Raw genomic sequence first — 19,613 nt, 5'->3', positions numbered from 1 at the left:
GACTACCGCTAACACCAACAGTCCTTCTCAGTACTTTACTATCGTGGACGATTTACATCTGCAAACATGAATACAAGAATTACTTTACACATACGTTTCATGAGTCATATTTTTATTGATAATGAAACTACATACTTGAATTGAACCTGAGAAAATAAGCCGTGAGAAAAAACCAAAGATGAAGTTGAACATACTACTTCTTTTCATCTAAAGAAACACAAGAAAATGGAAAGACCATAAACATACACAGGCTTTAAAGAAAATCTATCGACTTCACAAACAAATTATTCCATGTCAATATTCGATTCGTAGACTGTTTTGACCCACAATAAAAAGCTGTTTAATTGTTAATTTCAAGTATTTGAAGAAAAACTTGAATGTTTAGTAAAGTGACCATAAGACTCACAAAAACTCACCAAATAATAATTTGCAGCAATGAAATATACAATCTTAAAATTCTTGATTTTTCAACATTAACCCCTTTGCTCGTTTGAGACGACAAGTTTAGTTTAAAAAGACAGCAATAATTACAAAAATTATAGGTTTATTAACATCAAACTGTAACATCATTTATAAAATGGCAAGAACAATCGAACTTAGAAACGCTATAGATAGACATTAATCTTGCAATGACATAGTGTTGACGATTTTTCCAATTTAAATCCCTTTGAGGAGAATTCCATGGGAATACTTTTTATGTCAATCCACTATAATCCAACACAAAGTACTGTTAGATGATATATTTTACATACAATATTGTTCTTTTTGAAAATAGGTCTAGACTTGCCTTTTAAGTCAAAATCTCCAAAATATAGTTGTTTAAAAAGCCTCTAAAGTGAACGGATATCAAATGGTGTAATCACAGATAAGATGAAGTCAAACTTCAAGCAACAAAAATATGCGGGTGCGCGTCTAACATTTTAATCCTCGTTAAATATTTACACAAAAGAAACTAGAAATATCGGAAATAAAATAAGAATATTAAAAGCGATAAAACCGAGGATAAAGCTATTTGTCTATTTTTCGCAAAATAAAAGTCCGGAATATGTTCTTTTGGTTTGATAAAGAAACATTAAAGTGAACAACATTTGAAACTTAACTAAAATGCAAATATGCTGATGTCATAAACCATAAACTCACCATGACAACTATACACGCCATATCTGGCAAAATTGTGCCACTGCTAAGTAGACTAGGACGAGTGTTTGTGACATTTAGTGTTACGGAGAAAGACCAGACAATATCTATAAAAATATTCAAGGTGTATAAAAAAGAAGAGCTTTAGAAATGAAACTATTGTCATAATTTCACTGTTCCATCTATTTGCTATAAGCCTATGAAGTAAAATATTGCTAGCTACGTGCATAAATTATCGCTAGCTACGTGCATAAATTATATATATTTATTTTCGTCACAAGCACAAAAGCTTTTCTGCTTCCAGTGACTTCTAACAGGAAAATTTGCACGTAACTACACTTGAGAGTTAAGCATAGAGATCAAACGGTTTCTAAAGCTTTCCTTTTTTCACGCACCCTTTACGCATATAAGAAAATATATATGGTTTTAATATAGCAATAAAATTTATGGTAATGTGTACATTAAAATATCTTACCAGTTGGCCACCAGTAGCTGCTCTCACGTGAAAATGGTTTGACGACAACCTAACAAGAAAGATAACAACTTTACGCACAATTCGAATCGTAAAACAGTCAATCGAAGTCATAAAGATTCAAAAAATTAAGAATTTAAGAATTTGCTTTGTGTGAAGGTCGATAAGCAAAAATTGCCCAACGGTAAGTTTTAAAATGCTCTTGTTCAAAATATTTTCCCCATCGTGAGAAATTACATCTTTTTGACAGTTGTTGAATGACATCAGTAGAGGTTTAAAGACAAGAATAATGTGTGATATATGCTTACCAATTTTATTCTAGGTTTTTCAATTCATTTAAAATATATGGAAACCTTTTTAAAAGCACAACGTTTCGTATTTTCCACGCTTCTGCTCTGTTTAGAATTGATTTCGAAATTTGATGTCGCAGTTTACATTTGCAACAAAATAACGGAGTAAATGCAGTTTTCCTACACCCCTCATTCATCCAACTTTTCTGCTTTCTCAATAACTGCATAAATAGGAGTCGCATTTATTTTAAAAGTTAAAACTTAAAATAATAATTAATCCAGTAAAAATTTGATATTTGCTTTTAATCAAATGATATTTTTATAGAAACCGTTATTAAGACATATAAATCAATCCACAATCATGACAGTCGAAATAAAAACAAGTCATTTTTGGCGCGGTACATTTGGCGAATTTCTAGGAACTATGTTTTATGTCTTTGTTTCATGTGGAGCGACATTGTCACAGGAGAAGAATGTTGCAATTTCTGATCAATCATGGACTTTTGGTTTAGTAATGATGACTATAGTTCAATGTGTAGGATACAGTAGTGGAGGTCACATAAATCCTGCAGTAAGTGCAGGATTTGTATTCACAGGAAAAATAACTTGGTTAAGAGCAACAGTTTACATCATAGCTCAAATAACAGGAGGTAAGATACAAAATTACAAACTGGTGACGACATGATATAAAATTTTACCTTTACACGACGTTACAGGTACCTTGTTTTTAATATAGGTATCGCTGGCGCAGGCATCTTGTACGGGGTGACGCCTAAAAAATGGAGAGGAAACCTGGGGTTAAATATTAAAGATGACGACATCAGTGTTGAACAAGCCTTGGGTGTAGAAGCAATGTTAACATTTTTGCTTGTGTTGACAGTATATTCAGCTTACGATACAAACAGAAAAATCAATGATTATGGGCTGAGTCCAATATTTATAGGAGCTGCTTATATCTCAGTACATTTCATGGGTGTGAGTGTTTAAATGAAATTTTAACTAAACTAACTTAACACCATTTATGCTTTTATATTTGTCTGATTTTCTTTACAGATTCGCTATACAGGATGTTCTGTCAATCCAGCACGATCTTTTGGTCCAGCTGTTATCATGAACGAGTTCACGCATCAATGGGTAAAATGATCACGTGAACAGTAATTATAAATGAATTGTTACCAAATTTAAATATCAATTTTACTTGTTTCATCAAATGTTTAGATATATTGGGCTGCTCCTATGTTAGCAGGAATTCTTGCTGCTCTGGTCTATGAATCTTTACTTCGAACCACCATTGATGAACGTGCGTACGAACTTCCTCCACGAGTCTGCAATTTAAACTGTTGTAGCATTGCCTCGCATCGAAACGTTAAAGAAGACGTAATAATCGAGGGAAATTACCCGTCTGGTGGTTTTGCTAGCGCTAAATATCGCAAGACAAACTACGAATTTTAAAATAATTCAATAAGCCAGAGAACAGTTGGATTGTGAGGATTTTTTGTCGAATGTTCTTTATCAGAAAAAGTTTATCAGTTTGTTTAAAGTAAAAATTGCTATTAGATAAGGAATTTGAAACTTGATTATTTGCAATTCCAGTTCTAAATAAATCAGTAAAATGCGATATTTAGACTTGCTTTCCCAGGAAATCCGTCCCACAGTATCATCTACCAAGGTGGATTGCATCAGGGAACAGTTTGCTCCTCTTAAAGGTGGCGAATTTCCTGGATGGACCTTTTCTAATATCAAAATATTCCACTGGCCACAGGAAAAAAATAAAGATAATGTTAAAATATTAGCAAATAATTTAATTTTCATTTTAGAAAACACCTGACCTAGTTTACATGCCATACAATGACATACTCTTTTCTTTGAAATCTTCATACTTTACTATAGTTACACCTCAAAAATTTACATAAAGTCAATGATCCCCAAGTAGCAAGAGATGTAATATATTACTCCTTATTGTACCATACTAGTGGTACTAAATAATATTGTTTTAAAAACATATAAAGTAAAAATCGTAAAATTTTCAAAAGTGTACCATGAAATGATTTTTTGAGAATAATGAAAAAACATTGACCTCAATTAAATTATCATAACTTAAATTCCAGACAAAGAATTCAATTCAAACTGTATTCAAGGGATATAATCACGTGAAACTTGTTATCCAATTTCTTGCCAATTGAAACATCATCTACGCTGTTCTATAATAATAAAAAGTATATTTGCTTATTTATACATACAAAAACATGATGATGAACACAGAGAATCAAAAAATAAATGAAAATTCATCAACATAATAGCAAATAAAAATGCTAAGCTGTAGAGATTTTATTTGATCTGTCAAGTGTCACAACTATATAAGGAATCTCAACTAGGAATCTAAGGATAGTGCAAATTTTAAAGCATTTTGAATAATAATTTGAAGAAACCATAAATTTGTTTCATACATTAATTCCATTTTACTTACAGTGGCTGCATTTGTAGTCGAGAAGATTTTGAAGGAGGTTCATAGGCTGAGTGAGAATTAAAGCCACCAATGAAGTCAACTGTTAGACCAAATACGAAATATTGATTATTCTCAAGGTTATGCCAATTGAAAGACAATAGTCAAAACATACTACTTACATCTGTCATCTTCTTCATGCAAATTCTTTGCAAGGAAAAATGCCAATGGAAATACCAGAATCTACAAAGAAATTCAATGAAGTTTTATCATAAAAACATCAGTAAGAGAAGAGAAATGTTTTTTATAAATGTAACAACTACAAAACAATTTACTTACGGACAACATACATTGAACACCAGCATGAATTGTCTCAATGTACTATAAATAAAATCATCAACAACTACTTCATAACAAAACAGTGTTAAGAAAGCAAAAAAATATGAGAAAAAGCTACCTCAAAGTCAAGAAGACAACCAGATGATGTAGAAGAATAATTTAGTCCATTTGTACTGTTTCCTTTAGTGCCTTCATGCCGTGTGGTGCAGCCAAATCCATTTTCCTTAAACCAACTCAGATGATTTGTTTTGAAGCTTAACCAATCATTGGTCTATGAAATGAAACAAAAATGTGCAAACACAAACTGACTTTTTGATGTCTAATGAGTTGCATCTTATATCCTAGATAAAATAATTTGAACATCTGATCAAAAATAGGCAAGGGGGACTTGTCTACGAATAAAACTTTGAGAACTATGTGAATTGGGATGTTTAGTAAAACCAAATAGACAACACCAATCAAATAGCACAATGTGATTTGGACAAAGAGTAAAATTTCTGTCTCTTTTTAACTTGTTGTTTTAATATTCATAAATATTCAGTGATACGCACATAAGTGACAGCTCCTATTTCCAAATACAGTGAAATGACAAAGAGATTTAATCCAAGCCATACCAAACACCAGACACCATACTATTCAAATAAAAAGATATAAGAAAAAATCAATAAAAAATGTCGGATGTGTGTGATGGACAGAATAACGAATGACTTTTTTTAACGCTAAACAAAAATGTTTGTCGTCAACGTCCGGCTGTCATGTTGTTAGAATGTAAATATTAGCATAGAAAAATTAATGTAATACACGTCACAAAGGAAGAGCTTTGTGAATGTTTAAACAGTAAATATTTGGCAGTTTTTCCACACGATAGCCATTGGTCGATGGTAAAAAATATTTATATATGAGATTATATATACCAGCTATATTATCTGCGTGTTTTATTGCAGACATGCTGTCGTGCATCTTTCACAATACTTTTAGGAAAGAGAACAGTTTAATAATTTTTAATAGCAATGAAAACACATAGACAGACAATTCGCCATAGAGAGATGGTATTGTTTACGTAAATTTGACACTCCCTTCCATCAGTTCATGAATTCTGATGCAGTTGCAGCATTGTAACTAAGTACTGAAGACAGGAATAAAAATACCAAGTGGACCTGAACTATCACTCAGTTCATCATTAAATGGAAAAAAGAAATTTAAATTTGTCACACAACAACACAAAGATATAAATAGATTTAAAACAATGCATTCACAAGTATTTTCTTGTCCCGGTAAATTTTTTTTCTTACCGTAATAACGTACTTTGAACGATATTGTACGACCCCAAAGAGTCCAACCACAACAAAACACAAATGAATAAAATTTCCCAGAATTGGCGCCCACATAAACCCGAGAAAGTCAAAGACTTGTCTTTCCACAGTTGATATCTGAAAATGAAATAAACCAATATCATGTTAAATTTAGTTTGAATACAAATCAGGAATAGCTGTGGAAGGCTTTTGTAATGGACAGCGTTGTCGTAAAATTCTGCTATTGCTGACACTGTAATTCCGGAGGAAATAATATTTACAAAGTTATATAACTGCAAAATATCTGAGACAAAAATCAAATATTGTTGCTAAATATATCGTTTATCTATCGTTAGTAATAATGCCACCAGCCATATTAAACATGGAAAGAAAGAGTTGATCATTCGTACTTACAATTTGTAAAACCTGTATAACGCCAATAACCTTTCTTACAGAACAGCAACCCATAGCTGAAGGTTTTCATCAAAGATATTACGCAGGATATGTACAATGATCAATTCAACACAACACCAGCCGCCTTCTATCGCAGCAGCTTTACCTTTAGCCATATATGGAGAGTCCTACCACATAAGGGCAAGAACCGGAAGTATATGGAGAGTGTAAAATTTGTGCTCTTCAAAACTTGCCAAGCATAACGATTTTTAACAGTTTTTATTGTAATTTTGAATGTCAAAGTACTTTTAATGATAAACAGGCGTTTAAAACACACCAGTGACAGGAGAACAATATCAACGTAATTACAAATTACTTATTAATTAAAAAGAAATTATTTTAATTTTTTAAAAAAGCTGAATTAGCACTTGCGGTTAGTGCCTGAAGGGAATCTGATGCAGTGGTGCTCAGGTAGTCTCTGTTTCAAAAAAGTCTTGCGTGATTAAAATAATCATCCAAACACAGTGTAAACTTTATTCATATAACTTTCGGATATGTCTGCGATTGAGATATAAAATTGTCCGTTGTCGGGAGAGAGAAGAGGGTTACACTCTTTCTAAAGCATGTGTTCATCATTCTAACAAACAGAAATCTTCATGTCAGCAATAATGAATATGAATTTCCTTGACTACAAAAGCAAAGAGTTTTGATATCTTAAGTACTTATAAAGAACTTTTATTGTTTGCTGAAGTAGGAAAGCTGGACTTGTTTGAAGAGGAGTCATACTTTAGGCGAGACTTGAGGAGCAATAGAATAAAAAAAACTTGTATAAAAGGGAAATGAAACTGCAATAGTTACAATAATGGCTAACGCTGTGATGATAGTAATGATCAACAAAAGAGCGACCATTCGTTTGAAATGAGAACAGCGTTCAATGTCGCTCAAATCCTGTACGGAGGTAGATATTTCGAAGAGTATACCTCCCAATGTGCCGCCCAAGATAGGAGCTGTCCAATATAACTAAAAAAGAGAAAAGATAATTTTGAAGACAAGAGATTAAAGGTAAAAAAATATGACATATGCAGAAAATTTATTAGGAAAAGAACATAAATATACCTAATAAAGATTGCCATTATATTTCCCCCAAGTTTTCTGAACAAAGGCTTGAGAAAAGATAATGGATGGATTCAAACTTCCCTTGGTGTAAAATAGCTGCGAATGGAGGCTATCAAAACCTCACAATTCCCTCGTTATACGAGTCATGATTTTCATTTTCTCTTCAAAATCTGCAACAAGAGATAATCCTCGCTAGTGGTTACTAGATGACCAGTTTAAAAATGAATAGAACCATAGAACCATATAGAACTGCAGTGTTAAATAAGTTTTGTCGACTTATGTGTACCTATGACTTTACTTATATCAATCATGGTGCAAAAAGTGTAAACACGTCCTATTTTTGAAAGACTTTCCACGTTTCCACTGGCAACATGGCAACCATCTAGGAAACGAAATGGTAAACAAAGCAAAAACGAAAAAAACTGACAGAGTAAATTTGAGGACAAATATTTCAATGTGTTCCAAGTCACCATCAAAACGAAGACTGATGACGCGATAGAAAACAGCGCGAGCGAGTCCTGGAAAACGTTCAGATTAAAAAGTTAACATGATTTCAATTTGTTAATTTTTGTGGTAAGCCAAAATGCTCACGTTCTCCGTTCTCTAATATTATTGTTTTTTTCTCTCAAGAAATTCATTTTCTCGAGTTTCTACGATATTCATATTCTCTGTGTTCCCGAGAGATATTCATGTTTTCTGTTTCCTAAGGTATTCATGTTCTCTGTTTCCTAAGAGACGTTCATGTTTTCTGTTTCCTAAGGTATTCAAGCTCTTTGCTTCTAAAAGTACAATTTATTGTTCTCTGCTTCCAAAGGTGTTTATGTTCTCTGTTTCCTAAAATATTTCAGTTTCTTGTTTACAGTTCTTGTTAATTTAAATTTATTCATTACATCTGAAATTAAATCATAATTCCAAGTATAAAGAATTAGAAAAAACACGCAAGCCTCCAACGATTTCAGAAAAAAATTAGAAGAGAAAACGGAGTCTTTCAAATCGTTGGGTAACATAGAATGCCACAGTCACAACAGGATTCGCATAAGTACTGGTCAATTCACGTGAGCAATACTTAAATGGCAAAAGCAAGTCCCAATAATACAGCTTTGAATAAAACTGACGATTCATTATGTTCTGACCAAAGGTTTTTTGCAACACATGAACAAAATACGAAGTAAAAGGAGACGACAAGTTCAACGAATATCGACGCTATGATGCTCTCACTAAACCGAGAGATGTCCATCGACCTGATAAGAATTATTCACAAAAATTTAATACAATACTTTGAAAGTTTGTGAAACAGACAAACAGAGTATTTTTTATCAAACAATTGAAATCAGTTCCCAACCACTTTAAATGGTTTATCGTTTGCGTTGCTTGAGTTTTAATTGTCAAACTTCGATAGAACATGTAATTAGTCTAACCTGAATTTCAAATAATTAGCAATGTTGTTAAGAGACTTTAAAATATGTATTCATTTAAAATAAAACAGCCCATTTTAATCAAATTTTTCGTTACAGTTATTTAAGTTTAGCTATACTAGTTATATAAATTTTATACTTTACAATGATCTATGATTATTCAAAATTGCTCTGTGGCAAAATGGATAAATATCCAATACCAAGTAAACAAAGAACTGAAATGTTTTAATAAACGGTTTTGACTATTAAACAAACAACAAAGACTAAGAACGTTACAAAACATTAAAGTTTACGTTGCGACAAATCTCCGTACAAAAGTACAAATTTTTGATGAGGCAGGGTGACGATTTGTAATGATATCATCTTGTACAATGATGTAAAAAATATTTTTCAACTTATAGAAAAGACGAGTGAAATGAAAAACTCTTCCATGGTGTCAACACTATTCAACAGTTTATTTTATTTAACTTGAAGATCGTACTTGCAAAATTTTACAATTTTACTTAAAGTTAGTTTAAAAAACTTTTACGATGAGAATTTTTAATTCTACAGTCACTAAATTTAAACGTTAACAATTTTCTCAGAAATCATTTTAAAACTAATAAAGCTAAAGAAATAATACACTATGTGCAAAAATTCAATTGAACAAACATTATGATTCATCATACAATGAACATCATTTCCTTATTTCTTTACGTTTTTCAAGGTCATGTCAGAAACATCTTGGCTTACAGCATTAATGCCAGCGTTAGCACTTTGCGAGCTGGAGAAATCTATGGAGAAATGAGGCTCAAACGTCCAGTCCAAGATGACAATTCTTGCGTCCTAAAAACGATAAATAAAGATACTTTGCTCGCTTATCTCTATCACTAAAAACAAAAAAATAAATATAATATTTTAACATACAAATTTTATATAATAAAATTATAGAAAGACAACCTTCCGTATTTCTATAAAAATACATGAATAGTATATACTTACAAAGTTGAAGACTTTCGTAACTTTGCTTAGTTGCATGTCAAATTTCACATACTGAATATCAATAAGACTTAAAGCTGCATTCACTAATTGTTGTAAAACGTCGGCACCGACCTACAAATAAGATGTGAATAAATATTGAAAATGTGTATTATACAAGAAAGATATTGATGGAAAATAGCGTAAAGATTAAAAAACGTTTCCTTACTAGAAACAGTATAAGCAAGACAATGTTAAAAAACAATGTTAAGAATGACATTTAACATTATTTGTGAAAGTTCAAAAAAACGAATAAAAATGAGTGCAGTCACTAAAACTGAATGAAATTTGTAAATGAAAAGAAAGTTTGGAAAAAAAATTCAACAATCTTCGTGAAAAAGTAAAATTGAAATTTGGGCACCGTCATAGTTAGGGCAGATAGTTGGTTTAGGAACATCATCAGAAAAAATGGATTTCAAATAGAAATACAAGAAAATTTTAAACTGGGAAGCATGAAATGCGACGTAAAAAACTATTTTATCAAGAAATGATACCTTAATGATAGCTTGAACTCCTTTTAAGAAATATTTTGCTGCCTCCAAGACACCTATAGCTGCTTTATGTGCGAGCCATAAAGTACCCATTACTGTACCATGATAAACAACCTTCGCAGCTGTTCCTATGCAAATGTATTTTTTATACCATGGAGCTTGACTACATTCATGTTTTGCTTCTTCGATCTTTCTCCGATGGTAACTGCAATGTTGTAAAGGTTTAGTTTAGTAGTTATTCTAGATTCAAATTCGTCCATTCATCGTTCAATCAAAAAGGCCTTGACAGTATATATTGAACGAGACTTTCTTTTGTGAAAAACACAAAAGAGATGAGGGAAAGTTAAAGCTGTATTTATGTTGGTTACCACAAATATTTACGTACAACATTTTCACTCAGCTAATGACCAATATATTCTCCATTTTTTCCACAATACTTACTCAATGAGATTTTCCAGATTGTTAACTTCGTGTTTTGCATTATCGATCTTTCCAATGGCACCTTGGATTTTCTCGGAGATTAAGAGGGCGCCTTTTTGAATGCCTTGTGCGGCTTTTTGCTTGATTTTAGCAAAGAAATCATTTTGCATCTCGCCGACAACATGAAGAGATGGCGATGTAGCCGTCAACGATATGTCTACTAAAATACGAACTTGGAACAAATTCCAAAGATTAAGACGTCCCTCAAAGAAAAACTTGTGCATGTTGATTTGAAGATTTATAGAAATCATTGCTCCAAATATTTCAACCTAAACGTTGACAAAAAAAATCAAACTAATAAGTCAAGGAGAGAGCTGGCACGGCATTTTACACAATAAACTTACTCGACAAGAGCCGTATATTTCTAAATCTTTTAATGATTGAGAAAGACGCATTCTTAAATGTGCGCCCTCAGTATCAGTATCCGCGTTGACGATTTTCATTAAACCATCGAGATATATTATTGGATCAAGTTGAAGATCAGCGTCCAATAGAAAATTCGGTTGTAGATTAATACTGAGATGAATTCGTGCACGAATAGAAAGGAATGGAATTTGAAAGGTGCCGCGTATTTCAACGCCAGGATCATAACTAAAAAAATTTTCTTTTTTACAAACACTTGCATGAATATGAATGAAACGTTGACTTAGATATAAAATGATATATTGACAAAATTTGTTCATTGTTATATTAACTTTTCCTAGCTTTAAATAAACCTTTTTGTTATTTCTCACGACTTGTTAAGCTGACAAACCTTTTACCAAAACAGGAAGGATTACCACCAGGTGAAACATAAATTCTTACTTCATCAGGGAAGCCAACGTCGGCTAAATTCTTCGGTAACTTTATCTCCTTTCCAGCAAAGATATTAATAAGATCACTCAGAAGGAGTCGAGTGAAATGTAAATCAAACACGGTATTGTAGGGAGACGAAGGATCGATACACAAACTTAAGCCAACGTTGATTGACGTAGCACTTGGAATATCCACCTTCATTGAACCAGTGATGCCAAAACTCGGTAAAAGACTAGCGATGTTTATACCAAGAGACAAACCCATACGACGAATGGTAAAACTTTTACTAATACCTAAAGGATTATTCCAACTTCCTTCCCATAACATAGATATAGTCACTGTTCCACTAAATGTAAGCTAAAAGTAAAATATATCATGTATGAATGCAACACGTGCTAGGCTTAAGAAAATATAATTTGCCCATAAATAACAGAAATTATAATCTTACCGAAACCTCGCCAGTAAATACAGAGGGACTCTTTTCATTATCCAAGTTAACTTTACATTGCAAAGACAAACCAATAAGACGTTTACTTATGATTAGTTTCATGTATGTAAACTTCCAGCCGGAGATAGAACCGATTTGAAGACCTTCATCACCAAGATCAACTTCCAACTCAAAAATAAAATTTGGATAAGATATCTTTACGATTATGGCAACATTGTTACCATACGCAGGCTTGAGTGAAGGATCTTTGTAGGCACCTTAATAATAAAGCAATAGACTGCAAAACAATGATCAAAGTAGATTTTTAACACTTCAAACACTAATTCATGATGAGCAAAGCAAACTTTAAAACCGCAAAGTTTACAACATGCTCATTTTTTATGTAAAATAAGACGAAAATGTTTTCGAAAAAGTAATGCAACAAAACCAGCAAGAGTGGGTTGTATTAACGTATTGGGTGGAGAAATCATGCAGTATTACATCATGGCCTATATAACAAGGACGCAGAATATAATAAAATAAACAAAAGTGACAAGCTGCCCAAAGACAACTATATATAAAACATACCTTCATGTAAAATTTTCCCTAGCATATTGTTGGGATTTGGCTCGAAGCTACCGTAAATAGTGATGCCAGTAGATTCTGGTGTTGGTGTAATATATTTCGTAAACACAGGATTGAGGAAAGTATACGGAGCGATAGATATTTTTCTGCTGACATAAACAACAGCGACATTTTTAAGACCTAATGAACTGAGAAAACTAATTTCTGATATAGCATTAGCCTCTACAGCAAAGCCAGCTACGATAGCCGATTGTTGCTCATGACGGATGACAGCCAATTCAATCTATAAAGGTAAAGTAACAACATATAATTTTTTAAATTTGATCTTAATAAAATTTCGAAGAAAATATAGTCACTGACCTCACTTTGATGAAAGACGTTAGTCGTAGCAGAAAAAGCGAGGGATTTACTGCCTTTATTATCTCCACTACGTTGCCACTCAAGTTTAAGTCGTGGATTAAAGATACTAAAGCCTGCAATGATAGAAGGAAGCTCAATGCCGTTCATGTTTGCTTTTTCTAAAATATCTGCGATGGATGCAGAGCAGTCTTCGCCATTTGCATCGAAACTCAAACGATCAGTTCCAAACTCAGCTTGCACACCGATAGTACAACTTGCAAATACAAAATCTCCCTGCAGAAGGATGCGCCATGTTGCACCACCTACTAAAACAAAGACATTTATACGCATAAACTCAAACTACATGTTTGGAGATGTAGATCGTCCAGGTTAGTAGAGTCCTGAGACGGACTGTTGGTGTTGATGTTGACTGACGTTTCGAAACCTTAGCCACTTGAATCTAGAAGATCTACATCTACATGCAACGATACTCCCAGTTTTAAAACATTAATAAACTCAAACTAATAACTCATTCAATTACTTGTAGAGCCAAAGGAGGATTTAAGTCAGCTGGAAAAAACTTAGAGGTCACAGAAAATTTTGGCACGCATATAACAAGGAGGATTGTGGTACACATGTAACAAAAAGCATTGTCGTATACATAGCACAAAAACTTTATTATCCTGGACTAGACGACAATTTCATAAAATATAAAACTAATCATAATCCGATTAAGATATTTTATAAACTCAAATTTAAGTTATAACCAAGACAATTTAAACTTTAATATTTCGGTTTATTTCTGTCTGATGACGGTTTTGAAATAACAGTTTAAATTGTCATACGAAAGAATGTGTGACTCATCCCGTTGAGTCACCTGAATTTTTCAGGTTCATGAGACAATTGCTTAAATTGTCCAACAAAGTGCGAAGATCATATCTACATTTATAAGTTTAAATTGTCTTGGTTAAAACTTAAATTTGAGTTTACAAACTTTATTGATACGAGGAACAAATGGAAGCAATAACTGTAGTATACAATCAGATATACACTACCTTCATCATTGTGTTTTTCATAGAGAAAATGTATTTCAACATTACCAATTGAGAAACTACCAAAAACAGTCCAAAGTCCAGCTATACTTGCGTCAATAGAGACTTTTGAAAACGAACTCTTTTTGTCAAAACCTATTGCAATTTTATCCAGTTGTATTTGTTCAAATAACTCAGGAAAGTCGACAGGGAATGTCACTTGGGAGCCAGCCAAAGCATTTACGATATTCTTAACACTAAAATCGGTGAATGTGAACGATATTTCCTCATTAGCAAAAGGAAAAGGAATTCTAATATCGACACAAGGAATTGAACAACTTTGTTCACCAATACAAACTTTACCGGAGACAACACCAAATAATGCATTAGTTTCACACTTTGACTTGTCGTAGTTCAATTCTAACTCAAGATCATTTATACGAAGTCTTCCACTTAGCCAACTAATTTCATGAAGTATCTTTAAATTCATGTTCATTTTTGTCAAAGTCCAAGAATTTTGTGGTTTTGCAGCCTCGAGATGAAATGAGAGCAAAGCCATGGTAAGAGGATCGGGCAAAAACGAAGGCCAAGATTTTAAGGTCGTCATGTCATCGGTGGTTTCCGTAAAACTGTTTTCTGGTAAAAACTCTTGAATAACGTTACCAAGAGTAAGTTCGCCATTTTGAGATATGGTACAACTGATCTCATTCGGTGAGATGAATAGGAATGAAGACACATAGATTTCGGCAATGGGGATTTCAAAAGAAATCTAGAAAATAGCAAAAGAGAAATAAACGTCACATGTAGATTTAAAAATTGCTCTCGGTCATCAATCATCGGTCATCAATCTGTTCTTCGGTCATCATCATCAACTTTCTCTGAATTTCTCACCTTTAATCCTTTCTGGTATGGTATATCAAAAATATCTTCAGAACCAATTTCCAAAACTGTCAGGGGGGTTGGAACATCGCCCGTCGAAAGGGAGAATGCCATATTCCTCACTTCGACACTACCAAGGACGGGTACATCCGATACATCAATCTCAAATAAATCCTTTAACACGGTTGCTATGGAGAATGATGACGTGTACACGGCAATGGTGACGGTTGTTTCAAGATCGTTTGGTTTATTAATAAGAACATTCACGTTAAAAGGTGCCCATGACAGGAATTGGACAGAGCCCTCTACAAGGAATCCAAAGCCGTCAGCAAACGTTGCCTTTATCCGTGGACTGATGATGTTGAATTTATCAAAACCAGCACGTTTGAGTTGAGTTGTGTGGCAATTTTTAGGAAGAAATGAACATTCTTGTTTAAATAAACGACTTAAAGACGTCGCTGTGATGTTGGAAAGAGCATGACCACTGAGATAGTAACCTGGAGAACAAAAGAAAGTGATTTAAAGATTTCAGGAACAGCATCAGTGAAAAACACTTATGATTTTAACGCACCCTGTTCGTTTCGAATGACTCTTATATCAACAGGAGTACTCCCAACAGAAAAACTCCCAGCCATATTGAATTCAACTTTCTCCCATCGTGTCCATAAAAATGAAAACTCTACGCGAATGTTTGAAATGGTAAGAATGTCATCAATAAGGGTCACAGTGTCCGTATATCCTGCAGATATACGAACTTCTTTGTTTGAAATATCCAAAGAAAAAGATCGTATAACGATATTTTCCAATGTCATAAATGTTGTTGATTCGAAATCTACTTTACTATTTGGTAAAACCTTTGCAAGAAGCATAGCAAGATTAACACAGTCAAGGGGACTGGAAGTGAATTGATAGAGGTTTTCCGTTTTACTTGACATCACGGAACAGTCGTCGGTTATTCTAAATGTTGTGTCTATAGTTATATCGCCCACCTGGAGTTCTTCAAAACTTGGGAGATCTGGAAAGACTAAAATAAAAATACATTTCTAAAACATATATAATTTACTGAAATCATACAACCGAAGAAGTTTTGCCATCATTGTACAAACTAGAGATCGTCTATGATCACTTGTTGGATAAAATAATACATCAGTAAGACAACTTACATAAAGTTTTGTACAATGGATTAATTAATTAGCTTCAAGTCAATGTCATGAAATCAATTCTGGGTATAATGTACCTTTGCCAGAATCCTCATCATGATGATTACATTCTCGAATAGGTTTGCCACTAGATCTCGATTTAAGATTAGGATAAGAATTTGGATTTTGGTCTGGCCTTTGTTTTTCAATTGGTCGTTTTCTATGTCTGTTGAAATCATCATTTGACAGTTTGATGACAACCTTACGAGAATGATTTCCCATTGCAGCAAACTGAACCTCATTGGAATGTCGACGTCTTTTCTTCGGTGCATAATTTTTGACGGGTACAGTGACTCTTTGGATGTTCTTAGAATTTCTGTCTATCCAAATAGCACGATTTCCTTCTAAAGCTAAATCTTTCTTCTTTCTGGGATGTCCATGATAAAAAAATGTCGAAAAATCTTGTTGTTGTAAATGACTTTGAACTACATGATTAAGTCGACCCAAAAAAACATTTTGCTTATGTTTGGCGTTTGATCGGCCGTGGACATCGCCAAGCAATGTAATCAATAGCAATATAAAAGCTTTCAAAATTAACATAATTTCTGGTTCAAACCACTGGAAGTTAACAGCAGTAACTTTTATCGTTTATAATTAGCATAAGTAGCACGCAGGCCAAATGTAAAAGTGCCAAATTTTACAAGACATGTGGTCATTCTATGTTTTTCTGGTTGTATTTTCATCGTAAGCACGCTTTTTTTCAAATCAGTTGTCCCTTTAAAGAATGTAGGTCACCAAAGTAAAAGTATTGGTCAAGTGAAGATTTTATTTTTTCAATCTTTCCTTTGTTTTTGAAATGCTTTTAAATGTGCATGATTTCAGTTATAATAAACTGCATGTGTCAATTTACTATAATGATGAACTATTTACTACAATATTTTCAGAAGTATAGTTTGATAAAAAAATTCAAAATCATCAACATTTACATGACTTCTTGCATTCTACGTCCTCAATTCGCCCATCAAACGCATCAATAGATATTGCGTAGACGCAAATTAATAACCTGTCAAATTACTTATTTACAAATACTTAAAATAAATAAAGACATTTTAAACTGACATAAGTCCAAGGGGATTAGACTGTTCTTTTGTTCGTTCATTACAGCCTGACATTGTCACACACGCCATTAAGTTTATATTTTAGGTAGTGTAAAAACTGTTCTCATTCTCTATTGTTCATTCATCACTACCCACACTGACATACGTTATCTTAGTTAATATTTTAGATAGTGCAAAGACTGTTCTCGCTCTCTGTTGTTCATTTATCACTACCCACACAGACAGACGCTATCTTAGTTTATATTTATGTAGTGTGAAGACTGTTCTCATTCTCTGTTGTTCATTCATCACTACCTACACTGACACACGTTATCTTAGTTTATATATTTAAATAGTGTAAAATGTTCTACATTCATCATCGAAAATATACAGCACAAGTCAAAAAGCCAGAAGCTCAGAAAGCTGAAATGTTAAAAAGTGAAGATTTTCTTTCAACGAAATAAAATATAAACTAACGATGGTTGATGAGTAAAGTCAGTGAAGATTATTCAAAAATTTGAGGAATGTAGCCGCATTTCTATAGGGTACATGAAAAATGTAAATATCCGGACAAAAAAGAGGGGCCTTTAGGATATTCATAGGGTAGATGAAAAGTATATTGAATTCTTTTACGCATGTTTCAGTTTATTTTTCAGTATAACAACAAGGTTATTTGTAACTCGTAAGGTAAATGAAAAATATGAGCATACGGGCAATAAAAGAGGAGGGTTGAGGTAAAGGTCAAGGATGCTACTAAGTCATCTTAATATTACCTAATGGCCACAATCCAACAGTAAATTAATCACACAATGTATATAAAGTAAAAATTTAATATAAATTTTTTAAGAATATGCTTTGCAAATGCAAAATATACAAATCTATTATATAAACATCGTTATAATACATAATGCATATGTTCGATATTTTCGTATAGAAAATATATAAAAAACATTTTCCTTCCAAACACTAAACAATTTTCGTCTGTTATTATTGAAATTAAAACATAATTGTTCGATTTAACAATTTATCATTGATAATTATGTAAAAAAATGTATACAAATATATTCTTCATAAAATCATACTTTATATTTAACACATAGCTATAATCTGTTCACATATACATTTTCCAATAGTTATATCCAACGAACAAATTGACGACAAAGACCAGTTTGTACGTCGATAAGTTTATCCACAGTTTTAAAACCAAGTTTAGCGCTGTCTAGTGGAGCCGATTTTGCCGACTTCATATACTTAATGTTATGTTCGACTTTACTCAGGACATCAACATTATTTACAGTTTCTAACTCCGAGAAAGAGCGTGATCGTATTCTATTTGATACGGTCTTAACTGCTTCTGTTTTATTAAGAGAATTCCATTTGTTATCGCCTGTAACGACATTGAACAGCGGGGTGTCATCAACAGGATTCTTAGTCTGTTTTATATCAACTTTGCAGTGTACTTTCTCTTCAATATTTTTATTGCTTTCAGTTACAGGTTTTGTTAAATTCTTTTGACAATCTTCTATAGCCTTCATCCATTCTTTGGAATCTTCCAATGAAGTGCAATACAGATGTAGAACATGTTCACCACTTGTAACTATCCAAGGAAATCTACTCGTGATGTTGTTGTTACAATCAATGTCTCCAGCAAAACAGCCACAATCATCCATTTGGATCGATAACTCTTCTAGTCTTAACAAACACAATGGTGTATGTCTTTTATGTGCTTTCCTTCGATGAAAGCTCAAGCTGTTCGGTTTCAAAACGCAGTACAAACTGTCGACTTGGCCATAGCCTTTATCCTCACGATAGACATAGCCTTCACGAAGAACAATTTTTGTTTTATCCATATCGACGCTAAAAATCTTTGAGACGCAAGAGTCTCGTAGCGAATGTATTAAGCAATAAGTTGACCGTGTGAAGATCTATTTGTTTTTGATCTGTTCGAACAGGCAAAATGAAAAAATGGATAATGTTTAATGAATACTTCCTTATCGTCGTAATACAGATACTTGTGAGATGCAATCTCGTCGGATCTGGAAATCATAACCTCATTTCATAACAAGTTACCGTCAGTAAAAATGCAATACATAAGCCAACAAATGACGCTCAAAATACTGCTCGAATGTTCTACATTTTTGTTTCATTCGCCACAATTTCAAATTCCTATTCTGAAGCCACGGTTAGCTGATTGTGAGGAAAATGCAAATGTCATCGCTCTGCTCAAGATGCGCAGCAGGATAGCACAGAATAATAACAATAATAAAATCTAATCAACCAATGGATGACAGGCAGGGTAAATATCCTTACATCCTCCGACAAAAAACGCAACTAAGTGAGAGCGTACGTATACAAAACAAGACTATGTAAAGAATGACAAATGTCTAGTTGAGAGAATGCTAATGTTGTACTTATCATTGACGCCTTTAGTTTCCT

The 19,613-nt window shown here is 33.1% G+C and overlaps 3 protein-coding genes and 1 long non-coding RNA gene across 4 annotated transcripts; 1 reads left to right on the top strand and 3 right to left on the bottom strand.

Moving 5' to 3' along the window:
• Nucleotides 1-783: 783 nt before the first annotated feature.
• Nucleotides 784-2,106, bottom strand: LOC124459449. Its single transcript, XR_006953666.1, has 3 exons — nucleotides 1,613-2,106; nucleotides 1,141-1,244; nucleotides 784-830 (listed from the first exon to the last, which is right to left on the bottom strand). It is a non-coding gene; the product is annotated as an uncharacterized LOC124459449 (long non-coding RNA).
• LOC124459443 (lens fiber major intrinsic protein-like) lies at nucleotides 1,647-4,001 on the top strand. The gene is made up of 5 exons (XM_047008895.1): nucleotides 1,647-1,793; nucleotides 2,225-2,549; nucleotides 2,636-2,874; nucleotides 2,953-3,033; nucleotides 3,118-4,001. Exons 2-5 carry the CDS (start codon nucleotides 2,261-2,263, stop codon nucleotides 3,349-3,351), a joined length of 843 nt encoding a protein of 280 aa, XP_046864851.1. The 5' UTR covers nucleotides 1,647-1,793; nucleotides 2,225-2,260; the 3' UTR covers nucleotides 3,352-4,001.
• On the bottom strand, nucleotides 3,681-6,548 carry LOC124459444 (sodium/potassium-transporting ATPase subunit beta-1-interacting protein 1-like). Its single transcript, XM_047008896.1, has 8 exons — nucleotides 6,388-6,548; nucleotides 5,974-6,111; nucleotides 5,233-5,313; nucleotides 4,800-4,952; nucleotides 4,682-4,723; nucleotides 4,525-4,585; nucleotides 4,367-4,445; nucleotides 3,681-4,100 (listed from the first exon to the last, which is right to left on the bottom strand). Exons 1-8 carry the CDS (start codon nucleotides 6,439-6,441, stop codon nucleotides 4,091-4,093), a joined length of 618 nt encoding a protein of 205 aa, XP_046864852.1. The 5' UTR covers nucleotides 6,442-6,548; the 3' UTR covers nucleotides 3,681-4,090.
• Nucleotides 6,549-9,323: 2,775 nt separating this feature from the next.
• LOC124459026 lies at nucleotides 9,324-16,719 on the bottom strand. Its single transcript, XM_047008595.1, has 13 exons — nucleotides 16,179-16,719; nucleotides 15,513-15,965; nucleotides 14,954-15,438; nucleotides 14,087-14,831; nucleotides 13,053-13,357; nucleotides 12,696-12,975; nucleotides 12,129-12,385; nucleotides 11,640-12,037; nucleotides 11,230-11,476; nucleotides 10,847-11,154; nucleotides 10,409-10,610; nucleotides 9,879-9,989; nucleotides 9,324-9,722 (listed from the first exon to the last, which is right to left on the bottom strand). Exons 1-13 carry the CDS (start codon nucleotides 16,678-16,680, stop codon nucleotides 9,582-9,584), a joined length of 4,434 nt encoding a protein of 1,477 aa, XP_046864551.1. The 5' UTR covers nucleotides 16,681-16,719; the 3' UTR covers nucleotides 9,324-9,581.
• Nucleotides 16,720-19,613: the final 2,894 nt, after the last annotated feature.

Source organism: Xenia sp. Carnegie-2017, unplaced genomic scaffold (genome assembly GCF_021976095.1).
Source record: "Xenia sp. Carnegie-2017 unplaced genomic scaffold, XeniaSp_v1 HiC_scaffold_13, whole genome shotgun sequence".
Taxonomy (NCBI): Eukaryota; Metazoa; Cnidaria; class Anthozoa; order Malacalcyonacea; family Xeniidae; genus Xenia; species Xenia sp. Carnegie-2017.
The sequence above is the reverse complement of the archived record's forward strand: the minus strand, read 5'-3'. Positions and strand labels throughout refer to the sequence as shown.